Source organism: Python bivittatus, unplaced genomic scaffold, assembly GCF_059951505.1.
Source record: "Python bivittatus isolate LINGU-HERP-01145 unplaced genomic scaffold, Pbiv_v1 ctg000980_np1212, whole genome shotgun sequence".
NCBI lineage: Eukaryota > Metazoa > Chordata > Lepidosauria > Squamata > Pythonidae > Python > Python bivittatus.
The window spans coordinates 62,029,262-62,049,922 of record NW_028277125.1 but is presented as its reverse complement, the minus strand read 5'-3'; the positions used below and the strand labels follow the sequence as shown (position 1 = coordinate 62,049,922).

Genomic DNA, 20,661 nt, shown 5'->3' with positions numbered 1-20,661 from the left:
GCAACAACAAGGTTGACTGTTCCTTCCCCATGATTACCAAACTGAAACCACCCACTCAAGGAGTAGAACCACCAAAAACAGTGTCCCCAACTCTCAAAAACAGCCCAGAAGTATATTATGGTTGAAGTTATCAAACATTGTTTAAAGGCCTAATTTTATTATTAGGGGCACACACCGTCATCCAAGTCCTGATGCAAGTCCTCCACTGGAATTCAGTGCAGTCTAAGGTCCATAACTAAAAGGAATCCACATAACCTGCTTTATCTAATATTAACTGTGGCTGAAGTCCCACCACTTTCTCAAAAATCTTCCCTCCAAAAGGAATTTTGGGAGGAAATTCTCTAAGGTGGCTGAGCTCATGCTCCAGAAAACCCTATCTGCTTCCCTAAATTCCACAAGATCAAGGGATTCCCAGATTGCCCTGACCATCTCACTAGACTCTGTTCAGTTGGTGTTCAACCTCAGAAAATGTGAATGATTTTATCAGCAAAGAATCTAGCAAATAACTCAGAGCAGATTGCAGGAAAATCTTCCCACCTACTCCTTCCCAAATGTGTGCAGTTAACATTGAACACAGCTGCTGGACAAGAATCTGCAGACACATAAAGAACAGAGGATGGAGGCCATTTTTATCACTACTATATGCTCCTAAAATGTGAGCACATAAACATGTTTGATCACATTCACTAATTTCCTTCTAGGCATCTTTTCTGTTACTTCATCTTCTAGAGTTGCTAAGTAAACCAAAAAGCCCTCTGCAACTGGAGACTAGACATAGGGTCCTTGGGAGCAATCTCTCCAGCAACTTATCATCAACAAGCTCCAGAGCAGGGCAGGGTGATGGAAGAATTGCCTGCCAGATCACTGGAAAAATCCCCAAGTGTCTGCAGAAAACAAATAGCATTTATTAAATGTGTGGGATAGGTCTTCCACCCCAGCTGAAGTCCATGGTACTGAGTTGCACATATGGTTTTCTTAAAAGTATAATTATTTTTTTCATTTATACATTTTTATTAAAAAGCTAAAGCACTAATATGTTCCTACTATACAGACTTGAATTTTAGTAAAAAAAATTAAATCAGTAAATGTTTAAGAGATATGCAAATACCCATGTAAACTTCTAAACAGTTAGTTGATAAATATTACTGAAAAAAATAATAAAATGACCCCAAATTAAAATTAAGCATGTGAATTAGTGTTATTGCTTTGGAAATACAATACTAATATTTTTAATTGCTAATAATAAATTTGAACAGTTTATACTATGACTACAAAGCAAAGTTAGAGTATGAACCTCAAATCCAAAGCCAATCTGTTGGACTCATATTTTTCTGCTCCAACAGAAATCCATTTCACAAAAATGCAAACCAGTAACATTGAAAGACTTGTAACCTATTCTAGAACCTGATGTAGGTAGAAATTGTGTTTGACCCTAATATAAAACTGCTTCTTTGAATCTATAGTTCATTCATGATAACACTTCAAAGTCTTTCATTTCACACTTGTAGCACACAAAACTAATTTTAATCACTTCAGGTGGTCAAAAACACTTCATAGCAAAGTGAAGCTCCAGCTGTCCACCATTTTTATTTTCTATATATGGATCTGGGCCAAAATGGCGCCCAAAGGAATTAATAGGAAGGACAAGCAGATGGAGTATTTCACAATGAAGCACTTCTAGCCATCTAAAAAAAAGCAAGGTACTTCCCAAGTAGGGGGTGATGTTCTAGTTCTCATGAAGATAGAGGGAGGGTGGGGGGAAGCATATTCAAACTTGCAAGCTTTTATAATAAAGGTAGTATTAGCCTGCATGACTTTGGTTTCCTAGTCTGGTCTACCTTGAAAGACTGAGAGAAATAAAAACTCAAGCATCAATTCTGCAAACACTCAAAATGTAAGCAACAGCAAATTATATACATTTTGATTTATTTAAACATATCAGCTATATGATAAAGTGACTTTGGTAAACATCTTCTGACTTGAACTTACCATAAATACAGATTTGACTTCAAACCATCTTAAAATACCAGGTAGTTTATATGCTGTCACATAAATGGTTCTCTCAATCCACATATTCTGTAAATTTAAGAGAAAAGATTTGAAGTAAAATGCTCACAGACCGATAGACTTTAGCCTAACCCAAAATTTATACTGTCTTTATCACAAAAACCTAGTAGCAAGTGTACTGACACCACAGCATTTTTTTTTTAAATGCAACACCACCACCCAAAATTGGTGGAAGAACACTTTTGCATCCAGTTTAATTAATTTTCTATATGGTTTGTCATGAGCTCTTGTATTCATGTAGAAGATACAAGTGAATTATCTCTCCCCTCACTTCAACATGTACATATAAGCAGGCTATACTGCAAACAATTATGTTATCCTCTAGAAAAAGCTGTCCATAGAATACTAGTGCAGAGCTGTTACTTAGAAAAGGAATGAGAGAAAATCCCCAATTGGTGCAAATATCAGTTTCAGAAGATGAAGAGTTTAATTTCCCCTCTTTGCCTATTTTGACTTCCTTAATTATCTGTCTCTCCCATCCAGTTGATACAAGCTGCCTATTATATGCAAAGAAGTATTTAATGCCATGTGTAGTTTAGCCTCAATAAAGCATTTATAATCTTTGTCTGCCAATAATGTGATATATACGGAGAGCCTAACTCAGTGGAGGCACCTTAGTATTTGAGTAAAATAGTATTTTAAAGCATAAATTAAATTAAAAGGAAAAGCTGGTATTCATGAAAATCATCCATGTAGGAGTTAAATTTGCATGACTAGAATCTTTATATTAATGCAACCACTTTTTAATAACTAAAAACATTTTCAAGATTGTCATATTTTTGTTCTTGCACTTGATGACAGGAAATTCCACAACACAATGAACTAAATGTCATGTATTCATACAAACTGTAAATATTTATAGAGAGCATATATATTATGCTCTCTCTTATATATTATGAGAGCATATATAAAGGACATTAAGGAAAATCTGCATAAAATATTCAAATTACCGCAAATTCATTATCTGGATTTTTCTCTCCTTTTCGAATGGGTCGTGAATACTCAAATCGCTGAACCTCATTCACCCTATAGAAACTAGAAAGAGAGAAATACACAATTGTATTTATATTTTCATATGGCAACAAGATCACAATGAGGCTTCACATATTAAGCACTACAGGGAAGTGTTATTTTCATGATGATGTATATATGTATCTATATGTATATATGTATGTATGTATGTATGCGTGTGTGTGTATATATATATGTATGTATGTATGTATATGTATATATGTATCTATATGTATCCTAATAGCCTAAAATTAGAATTTTCAAACTTGCAATATCGCAACCCCTTAAAATGATAAATGAAGTTGTGTCAGTCCCCTTCTCGCCCCCAAAAAAACTTAGTGTCAGGGTTTGGCAAGGAATAAATATACTACTTATTTTTCATAATTAAATTTTAACCTATAAATCACAGGATTCTCAAGCTCTGCAGTTTCACAACTACCCACTATTGGAGGCTTGGGCAGGAAAAGTAAAAAGCAAAACCGAGTAAAATATCAAAGTTTTTCTCATAAAGCTATATTAAGAGTTTGTGATCAGTCCAAGGCCACTAATGAACTTGATGATTGAATGGAAATTCTGCATCAGGACTCTCAACTTAGTCCGTCACTGTCCTCAGTGTCCAGGAAAGAGGATGGCAGACTGAAAAATACTGTAGGTTCAAAACATACGCATGTTGTTCCATTATCTGGAAAACTGAGAACTAGCTTGCTTGTTTATCCACTAACAGGCTTTTACCAAGAGAATGAAAGTGAACTCCTATAAATTGGGTTCTAAAAGCATTCAGTTGTTGAGATTTCTGTAATCAAATCCTTTTCTCTTTTAATAAATCTGGTTAGAGAAGCTGCTTTGAGAGTGTTGTTTTTGGGTGTACTAGGCTGTCAAGGGCTTGATGCTATTGATGCTATCACTGTTCACAACTTATTTGGCAGCATCCATAACAAGCTGCAATGTTGTCGGAACATGCATGCTATAATCTTATTATGCAAATGACACAAACTGTGCCATGGCATCTGTTGCCTATATGTAATTTGCATCAACTTGGCGATGATGTTGTGACACATGACATCACTTGGCTCCTTTGCCTCCTTTGAGGATGCCCATGACCATATTCGTTTTTTCAAATAAATAACCATGCTTTTAAACGTAGTTTTCAGAATATGAAGATATGTTCTTTTCATGGTATATCAAGGCCTTAGATGTTATTGGCGTGATAGTTGTGCTCAGGAAACCTTGCATTCTGGTTACTAGTGGTATATAATACTTAGACCACAGTCATTTATTTTATGGGAAACTGTCTTCCAAAGCTCTTTGTAAATCCTCAATAACTAACAGTGAAATTCTAATTCAAAGATGCAATGCCTGGAAGGAATTAGAAGGAGGCACAAGTCACTCTGAATTGCAAAAATCCCTTCCTTCTGTTAACCTCAAAAACAAACAAACAAAACAACAACATCAACAAAGCCTGTACTGAAAGTACGTAGCTGTGCTGTCTTGTAAATGCTGGTAGTAGGAGTTAAAAAGGGATAGAGAAGAAGTAGACCAAAGAAAATTTGAATTCTGTTTGAAGCTCGGAGTAAGACTGCCATGTCAATGTACAGGACAGGCGAAAGAGAAATTGCACACACAAAAACCAGGCACAAATGACTTTTTATCAATATTGAAGAATAAATGAAAGCAGAGAATGAGAGAGCAGCCATGAAATCAAAATTAATTTTTTCTTGAGATAAATTGAAATAAATAATCTCTTGCTGCACCCTTAAACTGTCTATTTCTGCTTGTGTTGATGAATATAGATGCAGCTTTTCAGGCCATTTAGCAGGTAATACATTTAACCAAGTGCAGTCTACTGAAGATATTCAGAGTAATTGCTCATTTTGAATGTCTGTACCTTAAAATTTGCTCTGATACAGGCTTGTGGAATTTTGATGGTAAATCAAGCTTTGGCTTTACTGTAAAGCACTGAATATCTGAATTACATGTTAAGAATGACAGTGATGTCTAGTTAAAGTTATGCAACTAGAAAATGTAATATATCACACACACACACACACACAAACATATAAACAGAATAAAGGTACAATTCCCTCAAGTTGCGCTTGACTCTTATGGTTTCTTGGACCATCATAAAGTAGGAGTCTGCTGCTGCTTTTTTCAATTTCCTAATCTAATCTATAGCTCTGGGATTTCTTTTTGGTCTCTCATTCTAGTACTATCCAGATCCAAACCTGTTTAGCTTTCTTCACGAACAACCAGGTTTGGCTAAGTCTGACTAGGGCTTATCATCTGAGCTTGGCCTATACACAGTACATATGTAAAAATAAGAGAATGTAGGAAAGGCAGCAACACTACAACTTGTTGAAGAAATTCTCATTACACCAACTAAGGCCATCAAAACTCTTAAAGGATACACTGCCCAGGAGAATTTTTAATATCTTCCCCAGGAGGAGACGTAGTCTTCATTTTTTCTGCATTAGGAAACTGGGTTAATAATCTTGCTTCAAAATCTTCACGACGTTCATATTCTCTTCCTCGATAAATAAAAACTTTGTTCTATAAACAGATATATAATATGTTTTATGTTTTTGACAGATTCCATTTAAATATACAAATGCACACAAATTCTAGTTGAGAATATTTAATTGTTTCTACATTGTGAAACTAAACATTTCTAGGAACCAGCAAAAAATAAAATTCTACACAAATCAATAGGTTTTTTTAAAGAAATCCTGCAACAATAACATACTTCCACATATTTATGCAACATAATTCTTTATTCTGATTCATACTTTTGAACTAAATAAGTACATTATAGCTTTCCACTTGTGGAGTGGAAAATTATTTGTGAAATGAGGTTCCCTTTACGATTAGAATCATTTCAGGCTGGCTAGTTAAATTCCCTTAAAAGTTCAAATAGTGTCTATAGATTAAATCCAGATTTACAGAAAAGACATACTGAAATCTACCAAACTTATCAGTCGTAGACTCAGTGAAAATAATGTTCCCATAGATTTCATTTGATCTATTCTAAGAATTATTTTCTCTGGATCAAACTCTATGGGCATTTCAATTACTGCTATATGATGATTGAAGTCTTTAGAACACTAAAATGGATATATATATATATATAAATAAAATCAGGGGAGCAAAAAAAGGGGGCTTATTATTAAACATTCATGTGACTACTAAGCCTTACTATTTTTTGCCCCTCACAACAAATGCAAGAGTACTATTGTCTCATCAACAAAGCTACCAGGTTTTGATTAATATTTTTGGCAACATAAATTCATTATATTATACTCTCTATGAAAACTTTATTTGTATTTCCATTTAGCACATATGCAATTTTTGGTATCATATTTGGTTTTTTTTAAAATAAAAACAATGTACTTGAACACATGAAAATTTGTTTCATTTATTAGAACAGCACTATGATTTTACATTCTATGCCTTACTCAGGTTCAAATATTTTGGGTAGCTTTGCTACCTCCCATGTGATTTCTTATGGTTTTCCACAGTGCTGCATTTAGCTATTCAAAATTATTAGCATTTATCTCTGTATTTGCGAAATATGAGACATTTTATAGTCATGCTTTTAGTGAAGCACAGGTGGACTTCATTATTCACTTGACTTTTCTTCCAGAGTTCAACCATGGGTAATAAAACATTGGTTAATGACTTACTGACCCTATGGAAATTGGGGGGTGGGAGGGTTAAGTTCCAGAGCACCAGAAAATGACCAAAAAAGTATCAAAATATTACCAAAAATACAAGAAAAAAACAGAAACAAGTATTGTATCCATTAATGTACCATGGGCACCCACTGTATCTCCCACTCTATTTCATTCTCAATAAAAAGTATTTATGAAAATTTGGAATACTGTCTTTTATTCTAAGAGAAGTGTATAGAATACAAAATATGTTTTGTTGGCCTGCAGCACAGTCAAAATACAGAAGAAAGAAATAAGGAAATGGTAGAATTCTTTCACAGTTGCAGTTAGTAGCACTCTATCCCCTTCCAGTCTCTCGCTTGCAGCACAATCAAAATAAGGATGCGGTAGAGCACTCATTTTTTCCTCTCTCAAAGTTGTGGACAGTGTTTTTTTCAGAATGACACAGTTAGGGTAGGTGCAGCTACATTTGTAAAAAAAAAGCTAGAGATAATGCTTTGTCTGGCCTTTCTTTACAGAGCTTGGAAAGTATGTTTAAGAGTTGCAAAGCAGCCCTCAGCTGCCTTTTGAATTCGATGCTGTGCTTTATCAGATGGTTGAGACACTTCCCAACTGCATGATCTCAGAGAGCTTCTTTGTTACAAAGGAGTTGGGAAGCAGCTCTTCATCTTTTTTCTCTCCTATGCAACTCTTAGAAGTTGTCTGGTTGATCATTTCTTTTTCTGTGAGCCCCTCCTAATGAGATTGGAAAAAGTCTTCCACCTCACCCAAGGACTGCAATCAATATTTTATTATAGTCACAGACCAGAATTACAAATAAAATGCATTAAAAATGAAATAAAACAAAACATGATAATATATTATAGTTAATGGTGGGATCATCAGTGGGCAATCAAAGTCTGCCTAATTTTACAGACAGTGTAACAAAATTTAGCTATGTTCAAAGAAACTGAATCATACTGATCAGATAGCAACAACTGTACATAAAAAAGGTCAGAATTTCCCGGGTATTTTACCAAACGGGGAGTTATAAAATGGAACCATGAGCCCTTATAGAAGGTACAGTATAGCAGGACATGAGCTGTAGTTTCAATAGCCCCTTGTCCACAGGGGCACAATCTCAGCTCATATGGAACTTTTTTGTATCGGCCCTCCAAAACTGCTGTGGGAAGAGCATTGCAACGTGCTGGAGTTAGTGCACCTCGGAATTTGGAGACAGTTATATAATGTAAGTATCTTGCTGGTTTATAGAAAAGGGCTTAACTGCTCAAAAAAACATTCTTAGATAGATCAGACTGGCCCTGTAGGACTTCCAGGTCTTTGACATGTTGTTTAAATGCACTAAGTGCACACTCATAGCCCATCATTAGGAACGCCTCCCATCTACTCTACTGCATCTGCTATTGATGAAACAGCTTCAGCAGATGAAGAAGTGATTGCCCTGGGCCACAATTATTTCCACACAGCATTCCATGCTATGATGTTCTCAGTGCTGTAATTTGTGAATTGGTGAATGAGGAAGATTGTTTTGATGAGATCCAGCATTATCTTGAAGAGTAGTATGGCCTGAAAGTTGCTATTAGACCTTGGTCCAGCAGTTGGTCCATTGCTACTTATCATAAAGGTAAGGCAGTCCTTGGCTGCTTTGAAACCAGAACACTTCTTGCTTGCTGATAAAGGTGTGGGATGACATCTGCTTCCAGAACAGGCCAGTCTCATAAGCAATGAACATCTGCTCTGGCCAGTATCCCCTGGAATCAATTTTCAAATGCCCCTGAATATCTTTGTGCTTTTTTATGACCCACTGATAAATTTTCTACTTGTATTGTTCATGCTTTGAGAATGTTATTTGCACAAATCAGAAGCTTTAATATTTAGACCTTTACCTTGCTTTTTAGCAGCAAGTTGAGTAGGGATATCAGATGCTATCTTACATAGCAAGGAAATAGTTTCAGGACAAAGCAAGAAATAGTTAAAAGACAAAGCAAGCTATGTTAAAAACATAGCAATAAACAACATATACCAAGTGAACTGGTAAGCTAAATACATCTGAAACATAGTTGTCTGCAAGAAAAAGAAAGGAAAAATACAAAACAACTGAAAACTAGAAACATCCATATTCAGAAGCAAGCAAATAATAGGCATGTAAAACAGCCCAAAAGATGAATGATGAACCAAAAACAAACAAACAAACAATAGGTAAAACATAGACAAACCAAAAATACATAAAACATGGAATATAAAGTAATGGTCAGCCCCAGGTCATGCATTTACAAATCTGAATGGCTGAAGCGAACAGTATGGCAATAGTTAATGTCATATTTCCATTGACATCAACTAATAAAAAAAGTCAGATTCTAGTCGAAAGAATTTCCAGGAATTGAGTTGAAACCTTACAACCTTAAGGGTTAATCTCTATAAAATTATAAAGTAACACGAATTAGAGATTTTGTGGCATCATAGCCACAGGCGCAAAGGGTTATACCATGGGATACCCAGAACTGGTAAGTTCGTAGGACAGAAAGGAGTGAGTGGAATCTACCTTGGAAAACACAAAGCAATATCTGGGGATGATGAGTGTTTTCACTCATATATCTTAACTCCTGCTTTTCCCTCACTCCTTTTGTTTGATCTTTGTCCATGAAATGTGTGGGTAGTCCTTCTGACTGAAAAATTCCAAAAGAAGCTTCAGCCTTCAGCAGGACAATCATCACTGATTTAAGTGGGTACTTTAAATCATGCATTTTGAAAATAAATCAGAGTAGGAGGAGAAGAGCATGAATATATATGGACTTGTTTACATAGGGAGAATCCATTATTTTTTATTGTATCCAAATCAACGTGTGCGCGTGCGCGCCTTCAAGTCACTTTTGACTCCTGGCAACTGTCTGGATGGGTCCCTGCAGTTTTATTGGCAAGATTTTGGAAGTGTTTTGCCACTGCCTTCTTCCTAGGGCTGAGACAGAATTATTTGCCCAAGGTCACCCAGCTGGCTTTGTGTCTGAGACAGGACTAGAACTCATAGTCTCCTGGTTTTTAGCCTGATTCCTTAACCATTACATCAAACTGGCTCTATTCAAATCAAATAAATGGTACTTTTATTTTGAAAAAAAAAATACTTTCTCAATTAGCTTATGAGTTCATGTTTATTTTTATTTTCACTTGAAAGTAACAAAAATTTAGCAAGACAGTAACTCACTGAATCTGTGGAGTGCTGGCCAGGAGACTTATTTAGGAGGACTGGTGCCCTTTTGGGTTCTGAGATCCAGGAAGAAACTTCTGCTGGCCTGGGTAAGCAGTTTGCTAACTCATTTAAGAACAAAATTGCTCATTTTATTATTTCTGAACTGGATGACAGATTGGCAGGATCTCATGAGATGACAGAGGTAACATCTCATGAGATCATCTGGGATTCTTACAATCCTGTGACATCCTGAGTAAGTTGACATGTCCTCTGTTGAATCAGTTTAGGCATCTGCAAATTAGAGAATGTGTCTGACAGTCGGTACTGGAAGTGGTAAAAGGATCTCTGGTAGAAGGGGTGATTTCACCTATTTGGAAGTAGGCAGTGGTGCATTTCCTCCTCAAAATCTTGCACTTAAACTGGCCATCCTAGATAATTACTGGCTGATCTCCAACATACTATTTCATCCTAAGGCTACTAAGAAGGGGTTGGGCTCCAACTACAATCTGTATGAGATAGATTATTTGGATTTTTTTCAGTTGGGTTAAAGCTTGGATATGGACCAAGACTGCGGTTGCTCTTGTGGATGACTAGCGGTGAGATTTGGAGGGAGATGGCATATTTCTCCTCATCTTGTTGGATCTCTCAGTGGCATTACATATAATCTACTGTGAGGATTGGGGATCAAAGCACTGTTGCACAGTGATCACTTCCAATTAGTGTTGCTGGAGGATTGAGCCCTTGGCTCAACCCTCTTCCGCATATTGTTTAACATGAAATATTGTTTACATGAAACTAACTGAAACTGCTGGAATAGGTTATCTGTCAGTTTGGCATATTAATAGTTAACAATATCCAGCTTTACATCTCTACCCCAGCCTGAGCAGGAGATGTGGTGGGAATCCTGACCCAGTGCCTGGAGGATGTGATGGACAAGATACAGCAGCAAAGTGAAATGTTTTGTATGTTACAACTTTAACAAAAAGAGAAAGAAAATAAGACTTTAAGGAAAAGAAAGACTGAACACAGGGTGTCTAACCCATTATCTTAAATCTGTCTATACTAATGCACAAAGTATGGGTAATAATCCCTTATTAATTTTATCCCCTCCTGTTTTGTGTGCTTTTATAGTTTAATTGTAATAGTTTTTATGTATTTGTTCTTTTTAATTGTTGTATGCCACCCAGAGTCACTTTGTGTGAGATGCGTGGCTATATAAATATGATGGATGGATGGATGGATGGATGGATGGATGGATGGATGGATGGATGGATGGATAGATGGCTATATAAATATGATAGACAGACAGACAGACAGACGAATTTGATGTCATGAGGTACAAAGGCATGAATACTATTATATGGATTACAGAAATATGGAGGGTTGAAGCCCTCCAGCAGAACTTCAGGACTGATGTGTCTACCCTGTTTCAGAGGAACACAAGAGAGAAGGTCACCAGAGATAGTGTTGCATATCAGCAATTAACTTACCTGTACAGAGTTTCACTGGATTGATGGTAACATAAGCACTGAAAGTGTCTGGCTTAAGATAAAAGGACAGCCCAACAGAAAAGATATTTTGCTGTAAGTCTGGTACAGACTCAAAGCCAGTCAGAAGAGGTAGACGAAACTTTATTACAGCAAAACGTGAAGCCTCAAAAAACCATTAAGTAGTTGTAAAGGGAAATTTCAACTCCTCAGACATTTGCTGGAAGACTAATCCTGTCAAACATAAGATGTCAGATAAATTCTTGGCTTGTGCTGGTCATAATTACCTTTTCCAAAAGGCTGAGGAGGGCACTAATAGATATGCTACCTTGGATGTGGTTTTACTATAGGGAAGAGTTGACTGAATATATTAAAGTGATGTGAACTTTGGCTGCAAGCGTCCATACATTGTTAGAATTCTTGATTTTAACAACAACAACAAAAACGGTAAAAGTCTTGACAACTATAAAGGGCAAAGCTTTTGTCGCTGGTTGGACCTTCTTGAAAAGGAAAATAAGGATAATGCAGTTTCAAACAATATCAATGAGGAAGAAAATGAACAGACACCTAAAAAAGCCAATGTGGCTGAATAAGCACAGGAGCTGAAAAGGAACAGAGCCTGAAGAAAGATACTTATTGGAAATGGAAATAAGGGCTAATTACCAAGGAAGTCTGTAAAGCTTCATCTCAGAAATATAGGAATGAATTTAGGAAGATAAAGGAAGAAAATGAGTTAAGGCTAGCAAGAGAGGAAAAATATAGCAAGAAAGGATTCTTAAAATATGCCAAGAGGGAGATAAAGGAGACAGTGGGCTTACTGCTTATTCCAAATAGAAATGCCTTAACATGATTTTAGTCAGGTTTCAGGCCAGGATTTAGTACTGAGATAGCCTTGGTTTCTCTTGAATATGACCTGTAGTGGAGCTGGGATGGTGGTAGTGCATTCATCCTTGTACTCCTTGATCTCTCAGCAGCTTTTGATATCATTGACCATGGTATCCTTCAGAGCTGGCTCCGTGGGTTGGGGATTGGGGGCACTGTGTTATGGTGGTTCTCTTCTTTTCTCTGGGGCTGGGGAGAGATCTTCCCCTAGGCCACTCCTTTGTGGGATGTCACAGGGTTTAATTCTCTCTCCCTTCCTTTTCAACATCTACATGAATCCACTGAGTGAGGTCATCTGCCAATTTGGGGCTAGACATTATCAGTATGCTTATGATACCCCATTATATCTTTTGACTCTAGGCCAGCCAAATGAGGCTTTCAAGGTTCTGTCCCAGTGCCTGGAGACTGTATGGGTTTGGATGGGGAAGAACTGGCTCTGACTCAATCCTGCCAAGACCAAGTAGCTGTGGGTGTTTGGACCACCCAGATCTGAGGTATTTCAACTTTGACCTTGGATGAGGTGGTACTCCCTTATTCAAGGATGGTGCACAATTTGGACATCTTCTTGGACTCACAGCTCCTATTTGATGAGCAGGTGGCAGCTGTGGCATGGAGGACCTTTGCCCAGCTTCATCTGGTGTGCCAGTTGCACCCTCTCCTAGATCGGGAGGCCCTTCAGACAGTCACTCACACCCTGGTCATCTCACATCTTGACTGCTGTAATGTGCTCTACATGGGGCTGCCCTTGAAGACCACCCAGAAGCTTCAACTGGTCCATAATACAGCAGTGCAGGCAATAATGGGGATGCCTTGGTATGCCCATGTGAAAGCTCTGCTTTGCAAGCTGCACTGGTTGCCAAATTGCTTCTGGGTGGGATTCAAGGTGCTTGTCGCTACCTATAAAGCCTTACATGGGATAGGCCCTGGTTACTTGAGGGATATCACTGAAAGCCATGAGAAGACTGAGAGAGGTTGGTTAGGAACTATTTTCTATTGCCAGAAAATCTAAAATAATGCAGGGGATGAAATGATCCTTATGTTTCTTTTCAAGTCCATAATTCTATGATTCTGTGATATAACTGAATAAGTAGCATTTCTGGGTATGTAATGAATTTGTTAAGGGGAGAAAAACAGAGCAAATTAACCACTTCATTGCTACATATTATTTTTTGTATAGTATAGTTCAAATTAAATAGAATTACTATCTGTGTGAATTACTACACTATAGAATATCTTTTACTATGGTACAATGATTGCTTTACTTGAAAATTCAGCAATTTGGATTGTATGCAAACTGGTTTCATACCATTCTTTTCAATTATTTTGAAATTACATGATTCCTAATGACACAGCTAGTGGAAAGCTACTTTTTCTTCAAAAAACAAGGGAGCCAAAATAGGTATAAAATAATACAATTTGAGGACAAGTGTAAAATGTATTAAATATTCCACAACCGTGTTAATTTAACATTGTTTTAAAATGGAAGAGAGTGATATTTTCAAATACAGAATCATTAAAAATATAAAAAGCTGAAAATATTTACCCGTAGAAATGTTGGAAATCCTTGTCCATAATATCCAACAGCAAAGTAATCTGGTTTAGGTCTTATTACTTTCACAATGTTTTCATAGAATTGTGCTTGTTTTTTCTGTGTAAGAAAAACATAATTTTTAGAATATCCTTTTTCTGGAAATTGTATTTTCTATTTCTTCATAAACCTTCCCAGTTATTTACAAATAAGAAACATGTAATACATTTCACTCTAAATCTACAGGATGCTATTGCAGATAAGTTACCTTGGGTGGAAAACCAAATTGATAAATGGAAAAGAGAAGACCAATTTCTGCTAACTTTTTTTTTTTTAATCTATGGACTATACAGAAAGTCTCTTGCAAGTGCATCAGCTGGTAGTCAAGGGGAAAATCTACCTGCAAGCCCATTCTGATGGTCAAACACAGAGAATTATTTGCAGCTTCTATGGCAGAATCAGGTAGAACAAATATACAATGATATCTACCAAAGTGGGGCAGACTTTCAACAAGAAGAGAAATGAAATTGCTATTGGAAACAAAAGCACTTTTTCCACCTCAGTATATGCTTTTGACTGAATCAGGGGAGAGTAATAACCTAATGCTACTGTCAAAGAGTAGTACCCTTACTCTTAATGCTGTTTTTCTTTTCTAAAATCCAGTACTATGCTCAAGCATGTTCTTCTTTTGACCCTAACTCTTTCGATATGAAACATGTCTCTGCTTCCTCTACAGTAAGACTGAAGCTACAGGAGTTGATTGAAAAGTTCAGTATCAACAGGTTTAAAAGCACTGTATACTTTTAAAAATTTTTGTCGTACACTTAATTCCATTATCTGTGATACTGTTTTACCAGTTGCTAAATATTCACTTGTTCGTTTTTCTATAAGATGTCGACTGCCTCAATCCCACAATTTTTTATACACATGCATACACATGGGCAATTGTAATTATATAAACAATAGGATGAGTTAGAAACATTTAATTTAAGCCCACCAAAATTAAATCTATACCTCACCTTCTTTATTTTTAGTGAAGGGAGCAGTAGTGCATGGGTGTGGGTGCAGGTATATATATATGTCCACATATATAGCCAAGCCAGTATGATTACTTGTGTAGGATTTGGGGATTTTGTATTTTAAATAAAAATAGACGAGCTTTACTTTTCATCAGAGTTAAAGGTGTCTTTCTTTAACCCTGGGATTGCCAATATCTTTTTGTATCCTTAGACTATGATTATGGTTTAGGGACGTAAAATAACAGGCAAACACAAATGGCTAACTTATCGCGAGATACTAGAATTTTGTCAAGGGGAATGTAAAATAAAATCAAGAGAAGAACTTGTGGCAGAGAGATATAGTTTTCAATGGTTCTCTTATTTACAATTATTAGAAAGATTTGAAATAGACAAAAGAATTTATGGTTTTGAACATTGTAAGACTGAGTTTGAAATAAAATTGTGTACAAATGATGAACATGTAATGCTAAAATGTATAAACATTTATTGAAATTTGAAACAGAAGAACAAGTAAAAGACTGTATGATAAAATGGGCTAAAAATTTTGGTTATAATATATAAATGGAACAATGGGAAAATATATGCCTGAGAGGATTGAAATTTACACTGTGTTATAATCTGAAATATATTTTTTATAAAATGATGTACCATTGGCATATGTCACCAGAGAAATTGTCTAGAATGTATAAAGGCACTTCAAATTTATGTTGGAAGTCTGAACAAGAAGGGATATTTTATCATGTTTGGTGGATGTGTAAAAAAGCTAGAAAATTCTGGATTCAAATGTATACACTGATTCAGAGAATTTTAAAGATTAATATACAATGAAACCAGAGGTTTTTCTTTTGGGATTGATGGACAGACAGCTGGAAAAAAGTTATGGAACTTTGTTTTTGTGCATGATAACTGCAGTGAGATTATTGTATGCACAAAGATGGAAAGATTCGGCACTACCCCCAACGGAGAAAAGGTTGGTGAAGATGATGGAACTTGCTGAGATGGCTACATTGACTTATTTAATCAGAGAAAAGATAATATCTATGTGTATTTCTGACTGGAAACCCCTATAGATTTTTTGTATGAAACAAAAAAAAAAGTGAACTTATGATTAATGGCTTTGATGATTAGACAGCATTGATTATAGAAAAAAGAGAGTTATGTTGTGACCATAGAGTAAGAGGTAAATTTATAATTGTACTTATAATTGCTGTAAAGAAAATTAGAAGCTACTTCTTTGGATCTTTTTTCTTTTCTATTTTTCTTTTACTTTTTTCCCCCTTTTTGTACTTTTAGCTTTCTCTTTGATCTCTTTTTTTCTTACTTTATATTAGTTTGTATTAGTTTTTATCTTCTTTTTTTAAAAAAATCTTTAATAAAAAATACACACAAACACTGTATATAAAGACTATGATTAGAGAATAAATTTTCTGATTCTAGTTTACTCCTTAATTGCATACTATGGTTTTTCAACTCAGCTAGCACAATATCCTTTTTAGGACAGAAAATCCAAAATTTATATTTACTTTGCAGTATGTATAAATAATATAAGGGAGGGGTAGATGTCAAGTATATGCAGGTCTCTATCATAAACAGATATTCTGTAGCTGGAATATATATTACCACAAAGGCATTATTTCAATAGTGTACTTCTGTACCACCTATTATACACAAAGAACAAGACAGACCATAATTATATATTCACCACTAGCTTCTGAAAATATATGCAAAGAAACTCCTGGAAGCTTGGTATTCAGACAAGTCAGCCATCAACAGGCACATAAACAACATTTACACACCATTCAAAGGAGACAATAAAAGGGAAACAAAAAGACCAGAACACCTCCTTGCCAGCAATCAACACCCAGATAAGCAGGGATTAACACCAGGATTAACACCAGACAAACAATCAGGCAGTAAACAATACCCTAATCATGAAACTACCAACCCAAATTACCTAGATGGGTAAGGAAACGTCTGCAAGAAAACAACCAAGCTCAGAGGACCCCAAGGACTCTACAGTTCAACACTGAGCTTCTCTTCTATTAGTACATGCAAAGAAATTTGCTGAAAATGTTTCACAAGCTAATTGTTTAGCAATAAACATTTCAATCTAACTCTGTGGCATACTCTCCTCTTGAAACAGGCACAGACCACTACTGAAATTGTAGAAGTTTTTAATAGATGGTAAATACTTCTGCAACTTCATAAAATATGCTTTGAAGCTGCAGGGCGAATGCTACCTAGTTGCAGAGAAAATGATAAGAGACCAAACTGAACCTGATAGCAGCAACATTTTTTATTTGTCAGTAAAAGAACAGTGCAAATACACAAGCAGTTTCAGAAGGAAATGGTGGCAAAGGAAAAAAGAGTTTCAAAGCTGTCCTTATCTAGTGTACAATATCATTTACACAGAAAAGGATAGTTTGTGCTTTAACCAAATAGGATTAGTTTCTGTTTAATCATTTTCTACATTATGAGAGTCCATGAGGAAGCCTGCTTTCTAAGGGTAGTAAAATTCCACAATAGTGCATGTAGGTTAGTGGAGACTTGTATTTTTGGTTCATTTTTAGAAAACAATATTATAAAATTGTGTCTTGGGATTTAAAGCTAAAGGACCACATTCATGGCAAAAGAGTAGTCAAGTTCTAAAATAAAAAGAACAAGCAAATCACAGCAGGTAATCAAACTTGGAAAAAAAATTGAACAAACCCTGCAGACAGCAAGCAGCAACAACAAATTGTGGTGTGTTATATAAACAATGTATTTGAAATAAACAGAAGTCTGGTCTTCTTTTGTTAGATAAGTATTGTTACTTACAATACCTTGGTTATTATAGAATAGAATTTGCACACATGGGAGTGAGCCACAATGGCCAGTGAAGGACTTGAGTACCTGGGAATATGCACATGAGTGAACTAATAGTTTTGAGAGACTTATCACTATAGAGGATAAGTATCAGAGTATAAAGAAGAAATCTGAAGAAATTTAACAAGGTAGAAAACTGATGCAAATTAGGAAATTCTGCACTAATGTATGTTATCAGAAGAAAATCAATACTGCAGGTAGTCCTTGGGTTACGACCATTCATTCAGCAACCATTCAAAGTTGTGATGGTGCTGAATGAATGGTATATACATCACCACATCCCCATACCCGGTTCACAAGTACAACATTGCAGCAAGCTGTGGTCATGTGATCGTGATTTCTGATGTTCCCTGTCAGCTTCTCACAAGCAAAGTCAATGGGGAAGCCAGCAGAAAGTCAGAAGTTGCGGTCATGTGAGGTCCTTGCTTAACAACAGCAACCAGGACTGCCAGAATTGCCATCGCTAAGTGACATGGTCACGTGATATTGTGCTTTATGACTGCGTCGCTCAGCCACAGCAATTCTGGTCCCAGTTGCCATTGTAAGCTAAGGACTATCTGTATTCTACAGTCGGTAACTTTTGCATACAGTTTGGGCTACAATATGCTTTATGTTAAAAAGACTTATTTTTAATTCAAACATATCTTTTAATGTGTTGTGAAGTACGTCCTGTTTAGATATCAGCATGGTCCTATGTGATTTGCATTGCAATTAATACTGAAATACTGATGTTAAGAATTGAAAATTGAATTTCATATTTATAGTCATTTACAGTGAGTTAAAGAGAAACCTACCAGTACTTCACTAAGTTGTTCATAATCAAACATTTCATTTTCATATTGTTCTGCAAGCTCTTTGCCCAAGACAATGGCTTCTTCCCACATCTGTTAAAAATATAATTGAATTTTAGTTAACTTTAAAAAAATCAGTTTGAAATTCAGTCTTTAGAACTAAAACTCAGTAATATTTAGTCCAATTCAACAACAGCAATAATAATTTAAATTTTATTTCTGCTTATTGACCATTCTGGTTAGCTATTCAAGGTGGCTAACCAGAAAGATAAACATAAAGAGTTAAATAATATAAAAAACTTCTAAATTATTTACACATTAACCAATTCAGATTAAACTCTCCTGGCTAAAGAGAAATATTCTGATTCCTTTCCTACCACCTCAGTTTTTAATGCTCTGAGAAGTTCATCACTCCAAAGCACAAAATGGATTAGTAAAATAGTAAATCACAGCAGTTATTGGGCAACAATTTAAAAAAAGAAACAAAAACCTCTGTGTTTTCCCCTTCACTTTGGAATAAGAAATAGACTTTATAAGTTTTAGATTAGACTTAGAATAGGTAAAGTTCTCTGGTGAGAATATATAACTACAAAACACCATTGTGTCAACTGAGCACAGAATAAAATCATGCAAGATATTCTTACTGAGTCATTTAGTATATTAAAAAAGCTTAACAGTACATTTAAAGTATTACTTTACCAACAATAGAATCATATTTCCCTATGCTGCATAAAATATCAGGTATTCAGTAGACAACTTACAATCCCTTTTCTGTCATAATAAAAACATGCAATTTATTCTGTTTTCTTCTTAAAGAATGAAGGAAGATATATCAGTTTTCATTTTTGACCATGACTACATTGATGTAGTTGTAAGGAATTTTTAAGGCCTTTTCCATAATTTTTACAAAGCACCATTATAGCCTATTGTTGCAGAAACTAGGATGGATGGATGGATGGATGGATGGATGGATGGATGGATGGATGGATGGATGGATAAAAATTAATTATTCATTCATTCCTACAAAGCAACAAGAATTACAGAAAGCTATTGATAGAAAAGAAGATCTATCGGCATGGGATTCTATGGAACCATAAGCTGCCAAAACAGGAGAAAAATACGAAAAGCCTTTTTCTCTGGGGAAAGGATAGGATACATGTGCATAGACACTCAGATACACACAGAGACATGTAATAAATATATCATGGCATTATACACATATTTTAAGACTAGTTTCTATTATTCCATGAAGACTCTACAACAGTCTCCATGTTCACCACAGAATATTTATTGAGAATACAATGTGACTATCACAAATGATTCTGACAAATGAAATCTACAATTCTTTTTGAAAGTCAATAATGTCCAATCTCTGCTGTTTCTAAGATTTCCTGCTTTCGAAAAAATATCCTCAACATTATTTATGATATGACAAATTTCTAGAAGAATGAGCTACACTAAGAAAGATATTCAGTAAATAACAGCATTTTCCCCATACATGCTTTAAATATGTTAAAGAAAAAGGTTATCTTAAAAAAGCGAATAAAGCTGGAGAAAGTACTCTACAAAATGACTCCTTTGAACAAAGAAAATGCAACTTTTTAAAATGAAAGCATAAATCTTAAGATTGACCAGGGGATCAGAATTTTGGTACTCCTTTTGTTGACAAAGAGTCAGATTCTAAAAGGGAGACTCCCCTTTTTAACATAGAGATACTTAACATTTAAAGTTCAATTTAAGCAGTTATATTCCTTTTTTGTGTGTGTGCCTTCAAGTGAGTCTTAACTCCTGGCAACTGCCTGGACAAGTCCCTGCAATTTTCTTTGCAAAATTTTTCAGAAGTGGTTTGCCACTGCTTTCTTCCTAGGCTGAGAGAGACTGCCTCTCCTAAAGTCACCCAGCTGGCTTTGTGCCTACCACGGAACTAGAACTCATAGTGTCCTGGTTCCTAGCCTTGTGCCTTTAACCAGTAGATCAAACTAGCTCTCAGTTATATTCTTACATTTTAATTCATCACCTGTTTAAAATAGGCTCCATCATTGGAATATTGATTTAGGAAAATGTAGGTACTTTAAAAGGAATATACAAACCACTGGAATATTTTCCTTATATGTTTACAATAAGTTTAAATTAAGGATCGATGAAAGATTGTGTAGGTAATA

At 35.6% G+C, this 20,661-nt stretch overlaps 1 protein-coding gene across 2 annotated transcripts in view; it reads right to left on the bottom strand.

Annotated features, from left to right (window-relative positions):
* The window catches only part of DOCK1 (dedicator of cytokinesis 1), a 458,761-nt gene that overhangs the window by 54,792 nt on the left and 383,308 nt on the right, over positions 1–20,661 (bottom strand). For both annotated transcript variants that reach the window (XM_088132121.1, XM_088132122.1), the window contains exons 39-44: positions 18,503–18,592; positions 13,840–13,944; positions 5,484–5,625; positions 4,964–5,042; positions 3,018–3,102; positions 1,990–2,076 (exon numbers count right to left, since the gene is read on the bottom strand). In XM_088132121.1, the coding sequence (XP_087988247.1) occupies positions 1,990–2,076; positions 3,018–3,102; positions 4,964–5,042; positions 5,484–5,625; positions 13,840–13,944; positions 18,503–18,592 (588 nt within the window). The remainder of the gene's footprint in view (positions 1–1,989; positions 2,077–3,017; positions 3,103–4,963; positions 5,043–5,483; positions 5,626–13,839; positions 13,945–18,502; positions 18,593–20,661) is intronic.